The sequence below is a fragment of the Anarhichas minor genome, unplaced genomic scaffold, assembly GCF_050575085.1.
Source record: "Anarhichas minor isolate MPS153535 unplaced genomic scaffold, ASM5057508v1 ptg000027l, whole genome shotgun sequence".
NCBI lineage: Eukaryota > Metazoa > Chordata > Actinopteri > Perciformes > Anarhichadidae > Anarhichas > Anarhichas minor.
In genome coordinates this window covers 8,644,113-8,669,674 of record NW_027466473.1, presented here as the reverse complement: position 1 = coordinate 8,669,674, position 25,562 = coordinate 8,644,113, and the positions used below count along the sequence as shown (strand labels likewise).

Sequence of the window (25,562 nt, the reverse complement as noted above, 5' to 3'; positions counted from 1 at the left end):
TAAATAAAATTACTTTAAATAAATAGATTGTTCAGTGGGCTACCAGCAGTTAAATACAACCAAATACTATATAATTGTAATTCCTATTTGTAAAACTGGGCAGCCAGTAAATCTCATTTCAGCTCTTTTACATGCTTCATTGAGATACAGCCACAGCCATGACCTGCCACCTGGCCTGTGAAGTGCTCCTCTTATCAGCTGGGAATTTATGTCAGCACATGTAGTGCAATAGCTACATTCACAGATAAAACCATCTATCTCCCGCTGCCTGATGGCTGAGGACAGAGAGTTTAGGTCATGTTGCTGTTATAGTAAAGAGATAACTGATGAAGCGATGACCTCACGACGTCACGGAGATTGGCACAGGCAGAGTTTTATGGCGCAGAAAAGGTCACTGAAGCCATAAAACAAAATCGGGTGCGGACTGAGCGGGCAAGGTTGTTGATTAAAACTCCAGGATTTTGCTCATAACTCCGTAGAGAACTTATAAATGAGACACGGGCTCATCGACCAATCGCACCATCAGTATAACTCAGACACAAAAGGGTAGTTCAGTAAGGTGATAAAGCAGATAAACAGCTGACATTATAGGCAACAAGTGTCAAAAATAGAGCAAGAAAAAATACAACAGACAGGAACCATGGCGCCATTTCATACCCTCTGAAATAGGGTCGGTTGCACAGCTTGCGAAACAGGGCAGATTACCGTCATCAAAGATCTTTCAAAGTGCAGACTGCTGAGCTTCACTGAGTTGGCAGCATTGCCGTCTGACAGATTAAGATAAGAAACTGATTGCTTTACAGTATTTTTATGTCTGTTATTTCCTTGAATGTTATCATTCTCAAGACCTAGAGAAAACCAGTCAGGATCACATCTTCAAACATCTTCTCTTTAGTTATGAATGTGTAACTAATGACAAATGTCTTTCCAGATAGCACATTATCCCCATTCACAAGTGTAGAGCAGCATATGGATTTAATTCAGCAAACTGAGAGGTGGGAAACAGCACTTATATCTGAACCTCCAATGACTATCATTTTGTTTACTGTGTGTGTGTGTGTGTGTGTAAGAATATAAATTACAGAGGAAACTAGAAAGGTGCCCACAGTAGAATACAGACGCGCACCAGGTGTGTCTGCAACAACCAAGGACCAAGTGTATCAGACATGTTTTTCACTTACAACAGATTCCCTTTCATTTCAATCTATTCAGATGTCTGCACCTGCTCTGTGCAGACACGTGTCTTAGCGGGCGTAACCGCGACTTTAAGCATTTCTTTCGGCTCCAAGTCTATTGATTTGACAATACGTATGTAAACGCAAGGTCGATGCCCAATAAAAACACACAGAATAACGGTGTCTCTGACAGCAGAGCAGTGACTGAGTGGCGGCCATGCAGTCAGCTGTGTGTAGTTCTGTAAGCTGTTAGCTGATAGCCAAACACACTGTCCAAAACAATAAAAGTGTGCAAACTGTTTTCCCCAGGACAAACAGCTGATGGTTTTCCCCCATTGTGTGCTTGCGGCCCTTATCGGCCAGGAGCCGTTTAAGAGTAGTGAGTAAGCAGTCAATCAATGGCAGTATCAAACAGGCAATAAAAGGTGTTTTGACAATGGATGCAACCAAGAGAGCATGCAGCCATATATGAGCACCTAAAATATTATGCAGTTTGCAGCAGCAGCAGGATGCAAGATTAGCCGTGGACAGACAAAGGGGTGCACACTCACTCACTGGCGCACACGCCAGCAATCGCGTGATTCTCCTGGAGGAGGTTATAATAAAAGCCAAGGTCCCGCTTCAATTCTTTGTTATATGTCCAGCCTGAGTGTTGAACGTCTAGTTTAAGTGTCTTTGTCAGATAAAGACACACGTTTCCCTGAGATGACCATGATGATGGATTGATGAAGACCATCCATAGATCATGCAAGTCTCTCTCCAGCACACTGAAGTCCAAATGAAAGGAGTCACAAGTTTGGTCGTGAAAATTATGAATTATAAAGCTGTTTGTCAGCCATTGAGAACAAGACATTTGCATTGATTTTACATACTGCTGATGCTGCAAAGAGATGCACAATGGCATTTCATTCCATTTGTGATTGAGTGCATTTGTCAGGCTATGAGCTGGAGTGTCATAAAATACATGTTTATAGAGCAAGACAGCCAGTCTCAGACAGACGTAGTTTGTAAGATCAGTTCTAGACAGCAGCAGCAGCAGATGGCCGTGTGACTCAATCAAAAGAGAGCAATCGTCAACAGATCTGGATTAGATTAAGAAATGATTCACTAAATAAACAGATGAACCAACATCGAACAACAATCATAATTTGTAAACTGTGGTGGAATTGATTTTTTTTAAATAATCATCATAAAATAAAGAGTCAGTCGACTTTCTGTGTCTTAACTTGTAATGTTAATAGTTTAAATATATCTTACATGACCATCAGTTATTCGCTGTCACGTGTTTTGCTTTCAGTAAGCACAAAAAATATATAAATCTGATATATATCTATATATATACATATAGATATATATTTCATCTTCAGATGATAACCATGATCTCTGAGCCACGGAAGTAGACGAATGTCATCGGTTTTATTTTTTCAAGAAGGGCCTTTATTCTTCCCCTCATAAGCGCAAAGGAGCACTGTTATCAGGCCTGAAATGTATTGTAATTGATTAAAACTATTGAGAGGGACAAAAGGACAATGAGAGTTAGTAAGACAGACAGTGAGCGATGTTTGGAGGAGATGATGGCAGGAGAAACCCTGTCCATCCAGCAGAATTTTAATTACTGCAGGCAGCAGCACTTCTCGCAGATTAATCTCCTCCACAGTAGGATTTATAGGCATTACTGATGCTGACAAAGTGATCGCTCCGGGAGAGATAAAACATTACAAAATAAAGCACGAAGATGGATATGAATAACACTTCCTCCTCAAGGCAAGGTTGTTCTAATGTTTGTTTCACCAAACCTCAATTGCTTATTAACAGATCACTATAGATTATTACCTTTGGCCTTAATAAGGGTGTGTGGTTGAAAAGGCTTAATAAAACAATTAAAATAAATTTAAGGAAAAAAAAGTATGAAGTTGACCTAATTCTTAAGCTCTTTTGTTCTAAATAAAGTTGAAGAAAAGTCTTTCAGTGGAATTTAAGCATCACAAGTGTGACTTTCCTCAGCAGCAAAGATTAATTCCATTTTTTAAGCCGACGTGAAGCAGTAGTGATGTCTTCTACACTAGCTGCAATTTCTAACTCTTGCAGTTAGGACATGCCCCTCACCCCTCCTTTCCATTCCTCTCTCCCCCTCCTGACATTTCTATTATTGAGAAACAGCAACTCCAGGATGGCATGCTACTACTGCCGCAACATATCCGCTCCAACTTAATCCCCCTGGCATTTCACTAGCCTGCTCTCCTTCCACACACACGCCAAACTATTTAATATTTAATCCACTTTAGATGGGATTACCACGCTACGGGTTAGTTGAAAAATTTGGCAGGGGGTGGCCTTATCAATGGTTATGATGCGTGGCAATTTTTCTCTTATTTCCCTTTGGCTATGAAATGGAACATTGGTTGATTGTGCTTGTTGAGGGCGAACAGGGATTGATGAGAGGTCTGAGTCTAGAGAGAGAGTTCCTAATGAACAAATAAATCAAACATCTCTTCAAGATTGAGCCGGCGTCTCACCGCCTGGATCGCAAAGTCACACCACATAGGACTTGCGAAAGAAGATGATCAAGGGCACTAATTGAATTGCAGTATACACACGTACGGTGCAGAATGCCCCACCCCCAAACAACCGGAGATATCACCTCAGTGGGTATTGCCTTTAATTTCACAGCCTCAAGTCAATTTCACAGCCTGCAATCTCCATATGGTAATCTACAGACATTGAATTTCGGTTATTAGTGACAGTCCTTCGGCCACATGCTCAACTGCTCACACGCACGCCACAAACTAGACACACATTTCCAGACTCGGTCGTAGCCAGAATTAACACACATACACCCACAAGACATCTTGCATAAATTCAGTGCACATTCATTCAGCTGGTGCAGGAAATTGCTGGCTGATATTAAAAAGAGGGAGTTTCAAAAAGAAAAATTCATTTTCAAAAACATTTCCATGAGCGGCAAAAGGATATTGTGACTTTGTGTTGAGCAATTACGTGGGATGGTTTAACTGCCGAATTGATAGAGCTGAGCACATAACTTCTAGTATTTTCCTTTAAAGGAGAGCTGATGGGTTGAAGCAGAACTCCCAAGGTATGATTAACACTTTAAGTAAAGCTTCCCATACATTGTTGAGATGTTGCCTTTAATTTGAGACACTTCGACTTGCTGATGTCTACAGGGAGTCTCGCTGCCAATCTCGCAGACGGGGAAGGATGGGGATCATTACTGGAAAAATCAGGATACATTCATGTGTGATCAAAATAAAAGCAAGGGCCCCTCTGGAGGCTTGTCGGTCTAAGAATAGAAGCAAAAACCTCAGCATACAAATCTTGTGAACTAAACACAGTTATAGAAATCCAATAGAAGTGGTTTCAAAGCATTCCACAGATAGCCACTGTATCTACCACTGTGGTACTTGCAGCAGACCTGATACTCTCCAGCAAAACAGATTAAGGGAAAGTCATGTTTTTCACACTCAAAGCCCCGCGTTATTTCCTCTAAAATCTCACTCCAGGTTGTTGCATTGTACCGCTTTGCATCTGTCCAAGCACTTTTCTCAAAATGAAATGGAATGACATAGGCGCTGTGGTTTACTTAATAGAAAAACAGAATGATACACCGCTTGAGTTACAGCACTAGTGACTAGATATAGAATGAATCTTGACTTTATTGGATTTAGTTTCACACAGCAGGCCAAAGAGGTTTGTGTTTACTTCGCCTCACACTTCAGCCCCCTAATCCCAAAGTTTTCAAGTGGGACAAATTGAAGAATTTGTGCAAAGTGAACCAATAATCTTCACCTATGTGCTTTAAGGTTTAAAAGGTACCAGGTCTTACTCATTCCCCCAATCTTACATCTTACGATGTAAATTTGCCCGATGGAAGCTCTCCGTTGGTTGCAGCAACGTGCAATGTGGAGAGACTGATTCTTGGCCATGGAAAGTTGATGAGGTATTAGGCCTGTTGGGTTTTCCTTCAGCGGAGAGTTCTTTTGTGATTGTTTACTGCCATTTTGTACGTGGGTCAGAAAACATCACAACAAGTCTTGTGTGGAATTGGGAAACTGTAGGAGAGGGATTTAGACGTGTCGCCTACCAGCCTATGCGATTATTGAGACACTGCATGAGAGCTCAGCACACCAGCATGAAGAATGAGATTTGTAATGTAGAGATGTGGACTCAGTACGACAACACAAAATGTGGGCAAGCCCACTGGCTTCCTTCCCGAGCTTACATATGATAAGCTGCAAATATCGTGCCTTGAGCCGCCAAGTTGGTGTGTAAGACAGCCTCATCTGGCCAGGGCAGTGGGCTATGACATTTCAACCCCCCCCCCACCAAGAGGATCCTTCTTCTATCTTCTCCCTCCAGAGCTCCCGTGGCCTCTGAGAGCACCGTCAGCATGCACCAGTCAGCTGAGCCTGATTGAATTAACTGGAACAAAATGGATTCCACTTACTCAACCTGCCGGACAGATGAACGCATCACTGACAGACTTTGAGTCCAGGCAATGCCAGAGTGTTGTACGATGTAGGGATGCAGGGACTCGGTCCGCATTAGGATAAACACATTCTCAGCGCAACACCAAATACAAATGGAACGACTGTAAAAGATACCCTCAACCTTGCCATGAGGCTCTGTTTCTGCACTGTGTTAAAGGCAGGGTTGGTTGTTTGACGTAAATTAATTAGTTTTCTAGCAATGGGGCAGCAGTGGTAGCCCAGGGTTAAAGAAGCAGGCTTGTGATTGGGGGGGGTTGCTTGGAAAGTCTGAGCTGTGAAAATTAATTAAAAGCACTTTCCTGTGTTTGCAACAGGAAAGCCCTCAAGCATGAGTGAACGCAATTTCATGAATTGCATATAAGCCTCCTTTCCCTTCAACTTTTGCCCCAATGATCTAAATGAATGTGAGCTTTAAGTCAACACACCTGGTGAAATAAAAATGTGAACTTCCTGTGGAATCTACAACAACATCAACCATTAGCGTGATAAATATGATGTTGGGGTGCCTTGAGGAGAGGTGCGCTATGATCAAAATACTCAAGAGCACTAATGGATGTTTAGACCATATTGTTGTTCCATTTGTTGCACTCTAGGCCACAGGGCAAAATGTACATACACTTTCAGTTTTGCTTGAAGCCAGAATTTCCAGTTTCCTGGTTGTGCTACTACATATGCCTATGCAGATAATAATACCCATTTGATCAAATATTGTGGGATGTCTGCACGTATTTACAGTACGTGTGTGTAAATAAACAAATAAAGAAATCTACAGAATGGAGGAACAGTGGATTTATTCTTGCTCTGAACCCTTTAGAGGGCCCTATAGCACGCCCTTTTTGAGAATCATTGAACTATAAAAGTCCCGGCTGTATGTCACCAGACACACCAATCACTTTCTCTCCATTTAATTGAGTGTTGCTGTCTCCACAATGAGACATCCAGAGAAGAAACCAACATTTGGAACAACCCTGGACGATGGGCGTGGGTTCAGCCTCAGGGATTTTAATTCATTGATTTTCCTCAGCCCTTAGGCTAGCTTTGAGAGCCACTAGGTTTCAAGGGCTCTCATTACCGACACGTACATGTAAAACTGTTCACTTCTGCCTGAAGCCGTCTGAAGAAGAACCCTAAATTGATCGCTGCAGTGAGGATGATGGATAGCCTTGTCGGGGATACAGATGGCTCCTGCAGGGGGTCCGGCTTCCCTTTGGGATGAATCAGCTGGGCTGAAGACCACATGTTGACAGTCAGAGTAACATGAGGCACCACAATGCCAGCTATAACTGCTTGGAGACCATGAACATCTCTTAGATGCTGCACTGGTACCACAGGATCAATACAGCAGCCGAGCGTAACACTAACAGCTCCAACATATGGCGTAATCCATTTGTAACTGCGCATCGTCATGTGTAATGTGAGACTCCCCTCTGGAAACTGTTATCCCAACCAAACCTTCTCTACTGTGCCATAACTATACTACTGTTATGAAATGATTTATCTGCATTCCTAAATAATTTATAACTGATTTACAAATAGTTTGATCATATAAACCATTAGAAGTAATAGTATATAAGCACACGTCTGTTCTAACAAAGAATTTCAAAGGCTTATTCTACCCTCCTTCTGGAGGATTATTATTGGATGCATCAGGTCCAGCTATTACCACAGCAAAGAGAGACCAAGCAGGGCCAAGTTATACGGATGATGACGTCTATGTCATCATCTGCCCATGTCCGAGTCACACGGCCCCTATGTGAACATCGGTGTGCAGCTCAAAATGTTTGTCTGCGTGGACTATAATACGTATAGTAAGTGTGCCATGTGGGCAGAAGAAGATCACAAATTAGATGCTTGTTTTGAAGAGAGATTGCGCGAGGAGGTCCGCCGTTGCCCACATTTAAAGAAATCGTCAAACCCCTGGAAAACAACATTATGCTGCATTAACACTTATTAATGGGATGGGGAAATGCGCATGCGTGGAACACCAGACCAACGCAAACTGCCCACGGTTGCGGAGCTTGCAAAGTATGTCCGGGGCTTTAGTGTGCATGCAAATAATATACTTTAAATCAAAAGATAATAATTTGGTCAAGATAGACAAACTGCTTCCACCTGCTTCGTAGGAAGAACTGATGTACTATGTCCAACCTTTGGAGTACAAATGTGATGCCACATTGTTACAGTGCAGGGCAGCCGCATACATAAAGCTGAGCAAGTGCAGGTTACAGTGGTGCTACAGAATAGGAAGATCTGCGCTGTATGTCACTTTGACAAAGAGAGCAGGAGGGAAGTAGGTGATTGAGTGCACTGGGAGTGTGAGTGAGAGCTCAAGGGTCACATGTCTTTGTGCCCTGCCCTTTGAATAGGCCTTGCCCTCCTGGTCCTGCTGGCCCTGGCTCTCCTGTCGGTACAGGTATAGCTAATCAGAGACTGTGGCATTGGGTCCACGCAGCCAGCTCTGAATAAAACATAAAAAGTGTAATCAAGAGGGGGCATCTGTGGCTGTCTCGGGCTGCTGGTACCAACACTCCAGCTATTCACCACATGTGTACTCATACTAATGACAAGCCTGAAAGGAGGCACAGGGCAACCTCTTTTCATAATCAAAGTGTTTTTATTCATGACATGTCTATTAATTAGTTTGGAATAGGCGGCACCGCGTGCTCAGGAGAATTTAAATTGGCTGAAGAGGCTTTGCCCTTTCCCTGTTGAGCCAATGATTTCTTGGCAAGTCTTTATAACCTGGGAGTAACAAAGAGGCGGAGAGGAAGAGACAAGGAGATAGAAAGGGCTCTCTCTCTCTCGCTCCCCCCCCCCCCCCCCCCCGTGTGAGTGACTCACAGAGCCTATAAATCACTGGGGGCAGCAAAGCTGAAGCGTTCGTCCTTTAACATTGTATCTAAGCGAGGCGTGTGTATAACTTTTTTTTTTTGATTTTCCACATAATCTTAATATATATAGCACGTGGGGCCTCCAATTTTGTTTCCAACATTCGCTACACTTGTGGCAACTTGTTTTGGCAATCTTTGTGGCACGTTTTGTAAAAGAAATTATCAAAGAAATTCAACTTGCGTTTTTTTATCTTTGGGGGTTTTATGGCATGATAACTGTTATACTGTACAAAACACATTTTTGAGTTCTGTCTACGCCTAGCCATGCGTGTGCTGTTACCATAGAGGTGCAGGACTTACAGTATATATATTGCAGTGAAAATCAAGGCTACAGAGAGAAAAACGTGACAGGATTGAAAAATGCCCCGAAATTGCTCGGGTTCAGAGGGTTAAACAAGGTAGTGTAACTTAGAAATCAAATGCATTGAAAAACCCAAATAAAACCTGTAGAAATGACTAACCATGACAATACAGGAGACATAGGCCTCTAAGCTATCAGTGATTGTGAAGGAGTGGATTAAGGAAGAAAGAAATTTAATTTTATCCAATAAAGGTATTGTGCAAATACCTAAATAGGATTGTTTGATGGGTATGACTTTGAATTAATGAAATGTCTTCTCTCATATCTCTATCCTCTATGTCATCCTGTCATTAAGGCTGTACCTCAACTTCTTTCTTAACTTCTGTGACAATACACCCTGACACAATAACATTTTGTTATCTGCTTTCACTCAAACTGCGAATCAATAGCACACCACAATTTCAAAACCACAACAATGGGACCTCATAACCGACCTGTCTCTGGCGCAGTTAACAAACAGGCGTGCAGTATTGACACTTGTCAAGGCGTAATCAGTAGCGATGTTTTAGTCATGGCGAGTGATGGAACAGGAGGCAGATTGTTTGCTAATTCTCATTTCACACACTCCCAATGTGAAATCAGCCAGGCACACCGAGCAGCGGTTCCTCTACATGCACAATGGTCTGGCTCGCTGCGTAACACCAAATTATCTTTCCCCCGACTTAATTATTCATTAGGCAAACATAATTAATTTAAGAAGCTTCCCTCACTGGAAGTGTTTCAAATAAAGGCCAGAAGGACATCTTTCTGCTTTATCATTAACTGAACACAGAACACAGCCAAGAAACCTGCAAGGGTCTGAATGCTTTATTTATTATAATCGCAACTTGTGCCAACAGTTTTTATTTTTATTTTACAGCGCTAAAAAGTTGAGGCCTTGTGCAAAAAATACACTGCAACGTTTGTATTGGTTAAGCTGATACAGCGAGAAATACCTTCAAATATAAGCTCTTAAACTGCCCGTATTTTAATCCACATAACATGAGCGAGGAACAGCACTGCCTACTCCACTTACTTTTGATAACCATTTTCTGAAACTATTTTCCAGTGCTTGCCTCCACACTTCATTTAGCAGGCCCAATTTTGTCTCCCGGTGTCTGACTGGGCCCCTCGGTGCTTGATGTGAGACCCAGACGGAAGGATTTTCTTCTGCGGCTCTTCTCAGCCAATCCATCTCCCCTCCTACACGTTTACCACAAAACCACCCTAATTACACACACTGAGTACACAGGCACACACGCACAAACTTTGCCCTCTCTTTCCCTTCCTTCGCTCAATCTTCCCCGACTCCAACGGAAGCGTCTCGGGGAGATGGCACAAGGCTTTGATCTATCTTCTGCGTGATTCTGGGCTTTCAGATCAAGGGGCGGTTTGTCTTGAAGCTCACCAAATCCTCAGACGGCCCGAGACAAAGAGCAAACATGCTGAAGTGCCTTTCCAGATCCATTTGCGTAATGGCAGAGCTGTCTGTTAGTGTGTGTGTGTTCGTGCATTGACCCGTTTCTGTTGTACCCCCTTGTGCCACTCCATTCCAACAATCATTACAGGCTTCTTTCTGCGGTAGATTATTACTGTATACTCTATTTTTCTGCCTCGATGAGACGTCTAAATTGAAGGACTGAGTCTTCCCTACCACTATTGTTCACCTCATTCCAAGTAAAGTTTCTTTGTTGAATTACTCCCTGCAAGCGAACGATCCTCACCCATATTACCATGGAAACAACAAGATTTTCCGTTCCCTGAGGATCTATTAAAAAGCTTCTATTCTGAGGATCTATTCACGAATCAATGAAAAGGGTGAATATGACACCTCCGTGCTTCTTTTGTCAGTGTGCCTTTGTCAATAGTTTGTTCAAGGCTCTCGCCAACCCCGCCCCCCCCCTGCAATCAACCAAGAAAGAAAAGGATAATATAGGGAAAAACATAAAAATAATAATAAAGAGGTGAAGAAGTGTTGTTTTTCTTTATATGCTATATAGTATATTGGACAGGCAAAGTGTTTCTTCGCAGGTTTTGTTTACTCTGTGACGATGAGGATAAAATGCCAAACAACTCAACATCAAAGATGCTCGGGCCAACCAGTTAAGGAATTACAGCTCTTTGAGATATTGAACCGTCATTCGGTTTAATGAACTCGTGTTTGAATAGCAACAAGATACAAAATTGGTCCGTTCATATATTTCGTCATGCAAGAGAGAAAGCAATAAAGGGGCAATATAATAAAGTCAGTGAAAAAACTCTTGACAAATCTGTGCAAATATTTTTCTTGTCATAAGATCATGACAACAAGTAACTTTGTCGATGCTTTAGTTTCCAATAGAATACAGTATATTGCATTTTGCTAGTTGATGGTTATTGAGTTTCAAAACCTGTGACCATCTAACCCCTGTAGATCCTCACAGTTTGCAAGCGGTGGCATGAAGAGGAGAAAAAAAACCTTTAGAATCTGTTTGAGTTTGTGCCTATAAATGTGTCCCCATATTTGCTTTCATAATCAGTTTGGGCATACTGGATTGTGCCGTGAAATGAAATGTGAGCTCGCAAATCCCATTGGATTATAGGGCGACAAATCCAGTTGGCTTGAAACCTCTCTTTTATCTCTACTTTCATCTACAGTTGAGAGTAGTGAATATGAAAAAGTCCATAGTTAAGTTTATCAGAGTTAGAAATGGGGGAGAGCACGCTCACCGATGGCGAGCGGATGTCGAGCTAGAGAGCGCGTGTAACAGACAATGAAAGGGTGGGCTGCAGAATAAAATGACTCCAAAACCACAGTATGACGTTTAATCCAATTTGCTCGGCAGTTGGAGCCGTGTTAAAATCACATCGTGGTTTGTCCCCTATAAAAGCCATAGGGATGGCTATATACCTTCCAAATGGGCAATTCCACAACCCCAAAAGCAGAATTGCTCGACAATCTAACAAGAGGAAGACAGATTCAAAGAGAATCTATTGCAGCCGAAGGACCGAATTAGAAATCAACATGCCAGAGTAGAAACTGTCTCGACTGTGAGAAATGAAGCCTTCTTCTTTCTATATTTTTATCTTGAGATGTAGGTTAAATACCCTGTGGAAGATCATTCAAGTTATCGTTATCTGAATTTTTTTTACAGATTGGTTTTATCTGAATTTTGGAATGAGATAAGTATTAATATCTTGTCTCACATTATAATCCTGGCTAAGACAAGATGATAGATAGAGGCTAGATTTACAACCTTGTGGTTGTATGCCTCGGTCAACCAGTCATGTTGCAGTTTTCCATCACTTAATCATTTTATTCTATTAGACATTCGTGTGAAATTGTCATAATTAGCATTATGCCCAAAAACGTGTGAGGTTTAGACCACCAAATTGTTATCAGATCAACCTTGAGTGCAAGTGGATGTTTGTGCAAAATTGGAAGAAATTTCCTGAGAAATTGCGCTGGCGATAAAGGGGCCTACATGAGGTCAGTGACCCTGACCTTTGGCCACAACAATCGAATCAGTTCATCCTTGAGTGCAAGTGGACATTTGTGCCAAAATCAAAGAAATTCCCCCCCCCCAGGCGTTCCTGAGAAGTTGTGTTCGTGGGAATGGAGAGACGGACAGACGTCACGGACAATCCGCAAACACAATGCCTGCGGCCAAGGCTGTCGACAGCGCGGCGGCATAAAAATATAACAGACACGGAGCTTAAAATCGGATAAAGCTCCCTGGAAGTCAAACTTGTATTCTCTCCATGCAACTGAAACATTAAACTAACTATAGGCTGACTTACACTACAATGTTAAGAGCTGCCTCCTCCATCCTGTCTCTGCTTTCCCTTTCATCACTACCTCAAATGTGCATCCACATTCAGAGCCGGGCCTCCTGGAGCGGGGCCAGGGAGCGTCCCTATAGCCTCTCAGCAGAAACAGCTTTGTCAAACTCAGTTAGCCGCCTCCGAGGGGGGGAAAACACCTCTTTCCACAGTAATACTCCAACTATTCACATCATGCCCTCGCCTCTGCCTCAGCCACCTCATCAATCCACACAGCAACAAAGGTAAACAGCCTCGCACCTTCCCAAACAGAGGCCCGTGCTGCTTTGTTGACACAGTGTATGTGCAAAGCGCCTGCACAGTTTGAGCGACTCGCAGGACAGACTGAGCTTCATTTACAGAAGGTAATTGCTCTGGAGCCAAGTGGTGCGCTTTTATAATGAGTTTTTTTTTTTTTTTTTTCCAGCTTTGCTAGAACCTTGTCTGGATTTATTTACTCGCCAGATGAAACTGCTTTGACAGGGGCATAAAACACGTTCAGCTAAACAACACATCACCTTCAAGCAGGACCGGTCACTGACATCGGCAGGCTATATATCGACTGTCCTCCTTATTGTGTCCACCTAGGCATGAAATAACACGACACTTGTCTTGTCACTGTCTCTTAAGATGCTGCGAAAGAAAACACTGATGAATATTAACATTTTCGAGGGTACGGTTTTGAGCCCTGCTGTATTGCTCTCAGGCACTCTGGATAAAAGCTTCGACCAAGTGGTGTATCTAATGTTTTCCCTAATATAAATGGAAGGGGAGAAGATTCCCCGCTACTTCGCTTTCATTCCTCTCTCCCCGTCTCTGCAACTCTGCTCTCACTGTCGCACTCTCCTTGTCAAATTGTTTATAACCTGCTACGTTAGTCGAGCCGAGGCACAATCCTTGCCTTGAAAACACAGGATATACCCTCACAGCTGTGATCTGCATTGAAGATGCTCTACTCCTCTCAATGTGAGATCTGCAACTTGGACGCTATGCTATGTACACGTTCCTCAACCTTACCCTGAATTCAATGTCGAAAAAAAACGAGAAACATGTTGTTGTTTTTTAAAGAAGCAATGACAAGAAAATTGGCATCACCCAGCGTGCGGAGATAATAAGAGAGAGATGCCGTGCACCGGGGAGTCTAACCCATTCATTGTTTCAACAGCTGTCCTCACATGTTGCAAATTCAGTTTCACTCATTTTGTCTTGATGAAAAACCCAGGATGTAGCAGAACATTTCATTCACAATACAGAAATAGAAATTGAGAGAACTCAAGAAGCAAGAGTGCTTTTGAAGGAGCATGGACACCAGCATGGAAAGAATGCCCTTTCTTAGTATATTGTCATCTCCGAGGCTTATCCTGATAAACATCTGGCTTTTTTTTTGTTCTTGCAGAACAGACTCCTCTAAAAGCAACTAGAGATGTGTTTATGGAAAAGGGGAAAACGCAGGAGGCCAGCATATAGCTCATCTGCTAATGCAATTTTTTTTTTGTTCTGGTTGTAGATTTTTATTGCATATTTGTTTTCACATTGTGATGTAGTGTTTTTGTACGGACACCATGGAGAGTAGTTTCTCCCTTGGTAGTGACTAAAGGGAATTCCAGGTAAACATATTTCTTTCTGTAGTATTAAACCGTATGGTAATACTAGGTGTGCGTACGTATATGCATTGAGTTTCTCAGGCCATTTAAGTCTAAAAATACAAATCGAGAGAAAATTCTTTGAAACTCGTCCATCTCAAGGCAGCACGGCATGGCACAATGCCTCAGAGCTAGTTACATCTACATTCTGGTATTTATTGAGAGATGTTCTTGTTATAACATTGGCCTCTGACAGCCCATCATGTGCTTTTCTTGCTGCAGTAAAGAGATTGACCCAAAAATGTTGTGTTGACTTCAGCTGATCATAGTTTTCTTTTATTAAATAAATAAGTGAATACCTCATTGGGTTACATGATTAAAGATGGGTCCAGAGGAAGCTTAAACTGTCATCAGTTTACCTCACTTATATAAATCAGTGATGTGATAAGCCATTATTCGTTAAATTTGACACAAAAATCAACATTAAGTCCATTGATGCGTGTTTAAAGTAATTAGCAGAGAATAGAATAATTGACGGTTCAGTTAGCAGACATTTCCACCAGAGGTTAAACTGATGTCATGGTGATGTCTGTGCCTACTGTCTTTCCTTCTTCCTCTGCTTCTGTCTCTTTCTGTGTCTATATATTTAGATTATATTATATGTTAATCATGTTATTGGGACAAAAATCTGTTCACACAGTTACACTTGAGGTGCTCGTCTTCCTTTCAGGGGCAAAAAGCTGGTCCCTACAAACCATTACATTTTAGAGTTGGGGAAATATGCTAATTTGCTTTATGCAGTATAGTTTACGAGAAGATCTATGCTACTGTTTGGGTGGATTTTTAACTTCTGACAGAGCCAGGCTAGCTCTTAACCACATGCTAACATAAGCTAACTATCTCTGGGCTGCAGCTTCACAGATAGCATAAGAGTGTTCTCAATTAAACCTCAGCAAGAAAGTGATTGTGGGAAATAAGCATACGGAGCAGACATTCCAACTTCAAGCTGTTACTGCTAACTTTAACCATGGCTCTGTTCATGTGTCCCAGTAAACCATGACAGTGAGCCACAATGCACATTACCAGGACCCTTAAAACTGTAGCTATGATAGAATTTAGCCATCATTAATTGTATTATTACATGTGCTTTCCTACTGCGACATGTCAACGTCTCTGTGGAAAAAAAGGCCTGTAGCCGCAGCAGTCCACCAGGCGTCGTTAGTGTGTCTCGCTGTCCTGAACACCTGTGGCTCATCTCCTTATCGGCCTTTGTGACCAGCTGCCTGCAGATGCACCTCATTACAACCCATTTTTTTGTCAGATCGCCTTGCTTTTCCCTGTTCCCTTGTCAGTTTTTGTCTACCTGTCTGGCAGTCTATGTTTTTTCTCCCTTCTTGCAAGTTTACAGTAAAGTTTCTGTCATATCAAGTGCCTACCTACCTTAGCCTCCTGCTTGGTGTCTGCAAAATTAGGTCCAAAAGCGTGTCAACTGCTTTTTACTCTTTTCTGGAGGGTTTTTTTTTTTTCTTGGTCATAAATGTGAACGGTGCAAGATGCAGTTGTGATTCCACAAAGCTGCAGAGTGATTTCACCCTCTAGGCCTGATCCTACATCTACTTACATCATTTGTACTGAATCATGTATGAAAAGGAATCTTATAACACCGTATAAAATTGTTTTAATACGTTCACATAACATCTGGCTTCTGATATACTGCAGATGTTTTTATTTCTTTAAAAAAAAAAGACAGCAATATTCTCCTTTTTTTTTTAACTAATAATATTTCTTTCAAACAAGCCATTTAACACTGTAACATCAGCCAAAAGGTTGGTTTATTCTGCAAGGATTACACCCCTGAGGAGCTGACAAATCTATAGACAGTTAGGGTAAATAATAATCTATGACAGTAAGGATATGTTATTGTCATTCAAGATAATGTTGTACATTTAAGGGGCCAAAACTAAGTAATCAAAAAGAAGCTTACATGGCTAAATTGTCTTACTGCAACAATGTTAACTATATAATTTATTATGAGCACATTGAGCACAACGCAGTAAGATTACATATTCTACATGAGCTGGATATCATTTGGATTTTCCCCAGAAGTACCATTTATGTCAGACCGTTGATCTTAACACTTCAACGTTGTATTCTCTTCCTGAATACAGTTTACCGTGAACATACTGTGTTAAAGGTCCAACCTTTGGCAAGGATTATCCCTACTGCCAGAATCTCCTTTCTCTGTTTGCCTTTATAATTCAGACTTAATCCATCCAATCACACCCAGCCAGGCTTCATAGACGGAAAGCTCCTCCCCCAAGCTGCTGAGCAACATTTAAAAACTGGCTTCTTGGGTTAAATCAAATCAAATCAAAGTCAAATGAGAATTTTGTTCCTATATTTTTGAGATTGAGAGGCTAGAATGATAATATATTTATACAGTTTAATTATATGAATGTGTGGGCCGATGGGATTCAGCAAAAAAACAACCAGAAGGCAACCAGGAGGTGCTTCACAATGGACAATTTGCACACACACACACACACACACACACCTCTAAATACACACTGCAGACATCTTTTTCCATCCAATCATATTTGTCTCACATTGAAACCAAAATGACAGATACAAACCACATCCATGAATGCTATATGGACAGTAAGTAATGTTGTTTCTCAGATCTAGTGAGCTAGATATAGTTAACCATGTTCACCACATTATATTAGCGTATTAGCATACAAATACTGACTCATTTGTTGAAATGTAAATTACAGCTGAGGCTGATGGGAATGTCAGTTTGCTCATGAAACAAAGTAAAAAAATTAATTCAATTTTGACGTGACGATGGCACTCGAGGAAAAGTCAGGGCATCACCAAAGTCGTTATGATTCATCCTCTGGGGACGATGGATATCGGAACTAACATGAACAATGGCCCATACGATAGTTGAGATAGATATTTCACTGAAAAACAAATGTAAACCTCATCACAGCACTGGTGAGAGATTCAGGGGATCACAAAAGTCAGCAGTTTTCATCCTCTGGGGACCATGAATGTCTGTACTAAATCCAAAGGCAATCTATCCAATAGATGTCAGCTTGTCTTTATTACATATGTAAAAAGAGAAGGAACACAACGATACTCAGCAATGAGTCATATGTTCCTGTCAATGGTATTGGCTTTTAATGCTTTTTCTTCAATAGGAAGCTACTAAACATCATGTCACCATCTTTTTCACCCACCATCGTAAAGAGATGTCAGTAGCATCCAATGCATGGGCCAGCTTTTACCACTAAAAGCTATAGTCCAGCAATCAATGACATGGTCTAACAGAGCTCCAGCTGCTAACGAATCCATTCTTAAGGACGGGCTTTCTCTGTAAAGGCTGCTCGCTGCTCTGACAGATGAGAACGGCCACAATGAGCTGGCTCTCCATCACCAGGAGAGAAGCAGAGGCAGAGGACCGCCTTGTAACTGACAGACAATTGCCCGACCACCCGGCAGTAGCTAGGACTGACAATGTTCGATATTTTTAAGATGACGGTCGATGTTAGAACCTCTGAATTATACACAAGGTCCTCCGAGACGACACTTCAATACATCTCACTACAGAGCACGAGGCTCAGGGTTACATCGCGTCCCTCTGCTCGGCGTCTGTATTGTGTGACTTGAACACGTCAGCGGAGCAGAAGGCTTGGAAATGGTTGTATGCCTGTGATACTTTGCTCCGCTTTAGCCAGCGGCGCATGCACTGCAAGAATCCAATGTTTTTGGTGAACTTATGATCAGCTTGCAGTACTTACAATCAAGACAGATGTTGCGTGAGAAGCAGCTAAGCTGCAACTACAGCTTTCTGCAGACTTTCTTCGCCTATGTTTGTCATTGACTATTTTCAATTACGCATGGAGCTACTATCCCCTTCCTTGATCTATCCACAACATTATCTTTCGCTGCTACTTATAATATGTTTACTCATCCTGATGAATTCAATTACATCTTTTCAGAGGAAATTACTGTGGGGGTGGCTCAGCCTGCCAGAGGTCAGAACTAACTGTGAATACTAAAACTACTCCCCCCAAACACATTACACAGCCTATTACCTGCTGCTTTTCACCCAGCGCTCTCCGACCCTGCATAAGCCTTCCCACAGCCACAGATGAAATGCCTTCTAGATGGAATGTGGCGTGGAGAAGAGGGGAAGAGAGCCGGAGCTGTCCCCAAGCCTAATCGTTTCAGAGAGCCATCCCCGCTGCAGCCGCAAAACACGCCAGTCCTTATTAGAGAGGTGTGTGCAAGGCCAGGCAGAGCGTGAGAGGTGTGGAAAGGAGGCCTGGCCTGGGGGAGGCAAACCATGCCGACTCTTTTGTCAGTGGACGACTGGTGGGATCGATAAGGCGCAAGGCTAAAGGCAAAGTAGGTAGAAGTAACCCAGCGACGTACTGCCTTGACAAAGTGGTAGACATTGCTTCATTTAGGGTTTTTTGTTCTAGAGGGGAGCTCTTCACTTAAAATAAATTAAATGTGTATGCCCCTCCGGTTTTTGCCAGAGTCCATTGCCCTCCCTGCTGGAAGTCCAGCCCCAGTCCTCTGCTCGGGTTGGGAGATTTCATAAGTGGAGCGGCTCCGGGTGCCTGCCTCCGATCCTGAGGAAATTTCTCTCCTTTGCCGAGGGTACATGTTGGCATTTTCATTGTAAACTTGTTAACTTTAAATCTCTGAAGAGATGATTGTGTTGAGCCAAAACACAGGCCTGTTGGAGAAACCTCTCACATCTAAACGCAATAACCGATTTCAGGTCTATCCAAACTGTCAACGTGATAAACTGGGAACTGGGTGGGAACTGCTTTCAAGAAGAAGAAAAAAATGAAGCTGTTTTTTTCTCTGCATTGTTGTATTTTTAAATGCTGTACTGGACTATGCATTTTGTGCAACATATGTCAATATTGTACAAAAAAAAAAACAATCTGAGTAGCTATTACAGAGTGAGTCACCCTGAATATGATTTTTTTTTTTCAAAAATTTTAAATGTTGTCTCAAGTCGTTCCTGCTTCGTTGCACGCTTTCATAAATACTGACAATATTGAGTGCTATTTTGTAAGTATATGCGTATATAATATATTTTTCTTATACACTGCATGCATAATAGACTCAAATTTACCTGGGATAAGAGCTGGAGCAAATAAGTTGAGTAAATGTACAAAAATCTAATTACGTTGCTTAAATTGTAATATTGTTGATGTATTTTCTCATTTATTTATAATGAAATCAAAAACTTGAACCCATTCTTGCTTTATTGGTTAATTGTCAAGTAGCCAATATTGTTATTTCTGTTACTTTTGATGGCGACCATGTTGTCAGTGTTGATGGTATTTTATTGGTATTGATGGTATTTTCAGAGATTTGAAAAATATAGTGTATGCAGGAAGTGTGTGTGCGTAAATATACAGAATGCTAACAAAGCAATTATATTAGGGAAAAAATGAAAAAGCCTATTTACATGTTTTCAGTGCTGGAGAACAGAATACATTTAGTTAAGTTAGCTTACCCCAAAACAAGGACACTAAAATGTTCAATTACTCTGGGGCAAACGAATGCCAACCACTCATCTCTGAGTCTCCCTTTAAGATAAAATGAAAAGCAAAATGTTAAATAAAACAGGGAGGAGGAAAGAGAACCTGACAAAGAAACTGATGATAAAAATACTTATTTCACAACATAGCTGGTTGCCCTCATTTTTAAAGCTGATGCTGCATTTTGACCACACAACAAGGATATGAGGAAAATAAATAAACCAACCACTTTACCGCTCTCCACATCGGAATTTGAATACTGAACTGCAGATTGAGCTGAAGTACAGCCTGATTCAGTGAATGCACCAGGCTTTATTTTCTATAGGGCAAAACCAGCTGTTGGAGACCCATTCCAAGAAAAGCTGTGATGAAATCCCAAAAAGATCCATAAACAAAGCTGCACACTTTTGAGGAAGAGAATATATGAGGCAATGACTCAAATTAGAATGCATAGAACATTCTCACGGAGCGAGAGAGAGAGGCATTTGCACATGAAGAGTTGAAAATGAGTCGCATTCAGCCAAGCTGTGAGCTCCACCTAGGAGGCAGTGAAAGAGACCGAGACAGGCACAGAGAGGGGCTGAGGCAGGCAGGCGCAAAGCCTTGAAGAGGGGCATTCTGGCATAATGACTCTCATTTACCATTGACAGGCCTTGGGAAAGTTAAACTAATTATGACAGCACACAGATGCTGAATAGCCCTTGATGAAGTTAATCACTGGCAATCCAACAAACAGGTGTTGAATAATTCCAGTTACCACCCCTGGAACTGTAGGATGTTGAGATTTTTCAAGCACATCGCTCAAAGGCAGCAATCGAATCGAAAGTATTGCCGTCTTATTCCCACCATCCGAGCTCATTTCATGACCGTTTGTGAACACAAACAACACCTCCAGTGCTGGAAAACACAAAGCTAGTGTCGTAAACGTCAAAATTAACTTGATGCCATTGTGGTGCTAGGTGTCAAAACAAAAGCGGGTCCGCAGAAATGTTCACCCTCTAAATGACTATGGTGCAGTTTCCAACAATAGCCTTCAATCAAGTCCAATACAGCATCACAGTAGAGTTTTAGTCGAAAGAAGAAGAAGACATCTCCACGTGAACTGGATGCAACGTTGCTGTTTTATACAAGCTAACTTGCCATATGTTTTAATGATGAATAACATTTATATATCAAAAACTAATACTTACAGAATTGACAATACACATTCCTTAAACCAACAGTGGCATGCCAAGGAGTGCTCTGTCAACCAAGTTGCGATCGTAACTCATTTTAATGAGCTGTAGGATACATAAAACATCCCTTTCTCCAACTCCCCGATGGCTACAGATCATTGTTAACAGGCGGAGATAATGTGTAAGCATAAAGATAATAGGCTCAGCTGAATGTCATTACTTTGCGGAAAACTTCAAGTGCCGCACCGAGGCCAGCAAAAACTCTCCACACTGAATGGATGCATAATTAGCCAATAATTATGTGTCCGTTTTTATCAGACATTCCCATTTGAATAATTTTACAAAATTGAAATTATTTTTGAGCCGCTTTGTAACAAATGAATTGTAAACGAGCATATGAACCGCTGTGAGAGATTTTTAACTCAACGTAGATTCAGTGGTGAGGAATGTTTCTGCAAGACAGATACATGACATGTTCCTTTGAATATTTTTTGATATGATTTCTTACGGTGCTGTTAAAGTAATAGCAGTTTCAGCTGATTACATGCTTTTGTATCAGAGTGAAAATTTGATTGATACCTTTTATGACAACTTAAAGCTGTTGCCTTCAGGTTGTCTATTCCAGCAAATGTCCATAACAAGTTCTGTCACTTTGTCGCTCGGAGAATCGCATGGATATAATTAAAGGCCTGTAGCGCTCTCATGTTAAGTATTACTTGTTGCAATTTGGTAATTGCAGCGGAATACTGTTGCTGGGTGCTGTGCATGGGCAGCTCTGTTTTTTCACACGACACCTAGCTCACCGTTTTATTTAATTTATTAATATTCATGAATAGATTCTACCCCAGTATACAGATGGAACACATAACTAAATTTCAGAGTGACAAACCACTTGACTGAAATGTAAGGAAGTCATGCAAACTGCATACAGAACTATGGCGTCACTATTCCATTTCCACAAAACATCAATAAAGGCTGGAGGACGGACTAAGAGAAAATGCCTCATGAAAAGTATGGTGCAGACTTATGGGGCCGTCCATTTAATTATCTTGTTGTTTTTGCTGGTAAAGGTGTACATAAAGAACTGAGAGGCTCTGATCAGAATACTAATGATCCTCTTTGAAACTGTTTTTATATCTTTCCGTCTCCCTGAATGACCTCTTATCAATGGGGAAAACAAATTAAAGGGATAGAAGCCTTGACCAATTAATTTGAAAAGCAACATTATTTGTTACAACCATGAACTCTGTGCCTACAGACCTGTTAATCATTTTCTTTTAATTAATGAGTGGGTAATTATTTTCTGCATGCTTGAATTTCCCTTTGTCGTTTCAATGTTTTGCGTTCTATTTGATGCTTACCAAATGAAAGACATAACCGCTGCTCAAAATGTTGTTGAAGAACAGGACACGCTTTGCAAGAAATGTTTTTATATAGTATATATATATATAATATGTCAAATGTCTTCAATCCATCTGTTTTCACATTTATTACTGAATAACAGTTGGAAGCCAATACAATCTAATATTATTTCTGCAAAACAAGAAAGAAAAATATGACAGTTTGCGTGTGTGCAGGGTGATGTTTTTAAACAACAAAGGCAACCTGAATTTTCTTTGCAAATAGAAAGCATCAGGAGCAATGAACTTGGATGGAAAATAGAAATAACCCAGCAGTTGAGAAATAATCAGTCGCTTAGAATTTTGATGACCCGGACAATAAATATTAAGCTGCATTTATTACTGAAAATAACATGTCCTCTACACAATACTGTAAAGGTGCACACTACAAATGGGAAACTAATGTCACAGATCCCAAAATGCTGCATGCTCTCATGACAGCGAAATGGATGGGTGTTTGTATTCCCTGCTCAGCAACCGACTGAAGCGTGTCAACAACAGGCATGCGCCACAAATGAGAGGATCAGACCCTCACTGCTTGTCTAAGCGTTCAAAACTTCTGACGATGTCAACATCTAAACCACAACAATCAAAAATTCAGATGTCCAGCCTTTGAGAATTTACTAAAGCGTGAGCATTTGCTGGCTAAGCAATGGCAACGAATTCACTAATGGAAGCTGTTCAATTTTATTTTGCTCTCAAAAAAAATAGTGCACTGTGCATTTTTCCCCTCCCTAGAGTTTTGAGCGGTGAGCGAGCAGTGCAGGTGTGTTCTTAGTACGTGTGCATTTACACACAAAAATGCATTCATCTTCTACTTATAAGCACTCCTGTAGAGTGTGCGTTTACTCAAAGAAGTTCATCAAACATTTATACGATATCAAAAGTCTTCTGAGGGTGTTGTGCTGTACCATGAACAACTAGATTTCCAATTTGCTTGTGCAAGGTTCTGAAATTCTTTGTTGAAGCGACGCAGCACCTTTCCTCCTCTAGATATCCATCAGCAGATGTTTTGTTGATAGACTAAAATGTTGTTTCAGGCGCTGGTCCAGGATTGGTTTTGCTTGGGCTGATATGCAATGACTGAAGCAGCCCAGGCAATGTGAATTCATTTTCACAATTATTGCATTGTTTAGTAATAACTTGTCCGTAGATGTGTTCATTTTCAACATGAAACAGACGGCTTTCATAAAACATGATTCACTAAAAGACATTTTAGAAAAGCCTTCGGTCATTTACTCAACCTAAAGGACTGTGTTGCAGTATTATGAGATACTTGTATTTGCTGATGATGTGATGTGCATTTTCTGACCTGTGCATAGAAAAGGTGTTATTTTGACTATATATTCAACCTGTAATCCCGCTCAGATAAATAAGTACAGATGTAAATATTATTCTGCAGATTGTATTCTTTAATGCTATCCTGCTGGACAAACTGTATCTGTACGCACTACCTTGCAGGTGGCTCATGTCTACTGCATGAGAAAGAGCTAGGTGATATAGATCACCACACATGGGGGGGGGGGGGGAAGAGGATGGTAAAACTGTGCAGACAAGATGATACGCAGGTAGACCGATAGCTTGCATAGTTAGAATGATAAAGAGAGGGCAGAGGCACAATAGAGAAATAATTAGGACAAGGCCACTGTGCATGAATGCGTCGCCGCTTCCCACAAGCACTCAACTGTGTCAAACAGCTTGATCAATAATCTTCAGCAATTCCGGAGGATTAGAGTCTTATTACCGAGCACCGTCTGTCACACAGACCTCGATGCCCAATACAAGTCACTTCCTGACTGTTTACTCCGGGCTTCAACACGTAAATAAACATCTCACCGCGAAAATTCATCACATTAGATTAAATATGGTTCAAAATAGTTTTTAGTGTGTGAACTTTTACTTGTGGCCAAACGTGTGTTTGTTTGCGTGTGCGTCGTTATAGCACTCTAAAGAGGTTCTGTAAGTTGTTGACAGTAAACCATTATGTAACTGACTGTTAAACACATATTAGCCAGTGGCAAAATGTGAGGATCTATAACTTCTAATGAGCTACACTCTGTGTGCAGTAAGGAAATACTTGGAGGCTGATTTATATATATATATATGTGTATATATATATATATATATATGTGTATATATATATATATATATATATATGTGTATATATATATATATATGTGTATATATATATATATATATATATATATATATATATATATATATGTGTATATATATATATATATATATATATATATATATGTGTATATATATATGTGTATATATATATATATATATATATGTGTATATATATATATATATATATATACATATATACATATATATGTGCTGCCTGCTTCTTATTTAATATTTAAGTTATTTCTGTAGTTTAAAGAAATTCGTAGCAGCCTAAAATGTGTGCAGATAATTAATTAAACCAGCAATGCTGTGGTTTCTTTCGCTTGATGGTAAAGAATTAATTAAACAGACATTTTAAATTCAATATCAAATGGATCATCGTGCAAGCGCCTGCCACATACACACTTGTAGATCTGATCGCGGTGAACCTGGTGTCATTGCCCAGCACTCGGCTCTGCCGTCGCCTCGTATAGTTTGACAAAAGGAAGTGCACGGAACAATCCCCACAAAGTGCGTGTGAGACCCAAGTTCTTACCTTGTCCATGTATGTCGGCCACGGCGGCGGCGAGGACCAAAACCGCGAAGAGGGTCTTCAATTGACAGTCTTGTCTCATACACATGTCTACTAAAGTGGAGGTCGCTCTTCGCGTAGCTACAGAACACGTCCTTGTGTTGGGAAAGAATACTTCCAGGGCTTAAGAAAAAAAAAACAAGGAAAGCGAGAAATTCAAGCGTGCGCAAAACATAAACTGAGCCGCGCGATTCGCCGTGGCACTTCCGCTGTAATTCGCAGCGCGAAGACAGTCGAGAATGATCAAGTGAAATGCGGAGGTCCCTTTTTAATTTGGACGCTCAGTAAGCGGATTCCTGTCTCTCTCTGTGAGCAGTCGGCACATGGAGAGACGAGGCAGCGAGCCGAGGCTTCAGCACCGCGGACAGCTCCTAGCGTCGGCTGAGGGAACAGCCTCCTCGAAGTTAGTTGTGGG

The 25,562-nt window shown here is 41.2% G+C and overlaps 1 protein-coding gene across 1 annotated transcript in view; it reads right to left on the bottom strand.

Moving 5' to 3' along the window:
* LOC142960146 (seizure protein 6 homolog) overlaps window positions 1–25,278 on the bottom strand; it is an 84,847-nt gene extending 59,569 nt beyond the window's left edge. Inside the window, exon 1 of the mRNA XM_076101789.1 lies at window positions 25,112–25,278. Within this exon, the coding sequence (XP_075957904.1) occupies window positions 25,112–25,196 (85 nt within the window). The 5' untranslated portion in view covers window positions 25,197–25,278. The remainder of the gene's footprint in view (window positions 1–25,111) is intronic.
* Between the last annotated feature and the right edge of the window lie 284 nt (window positions 25,279–25,562).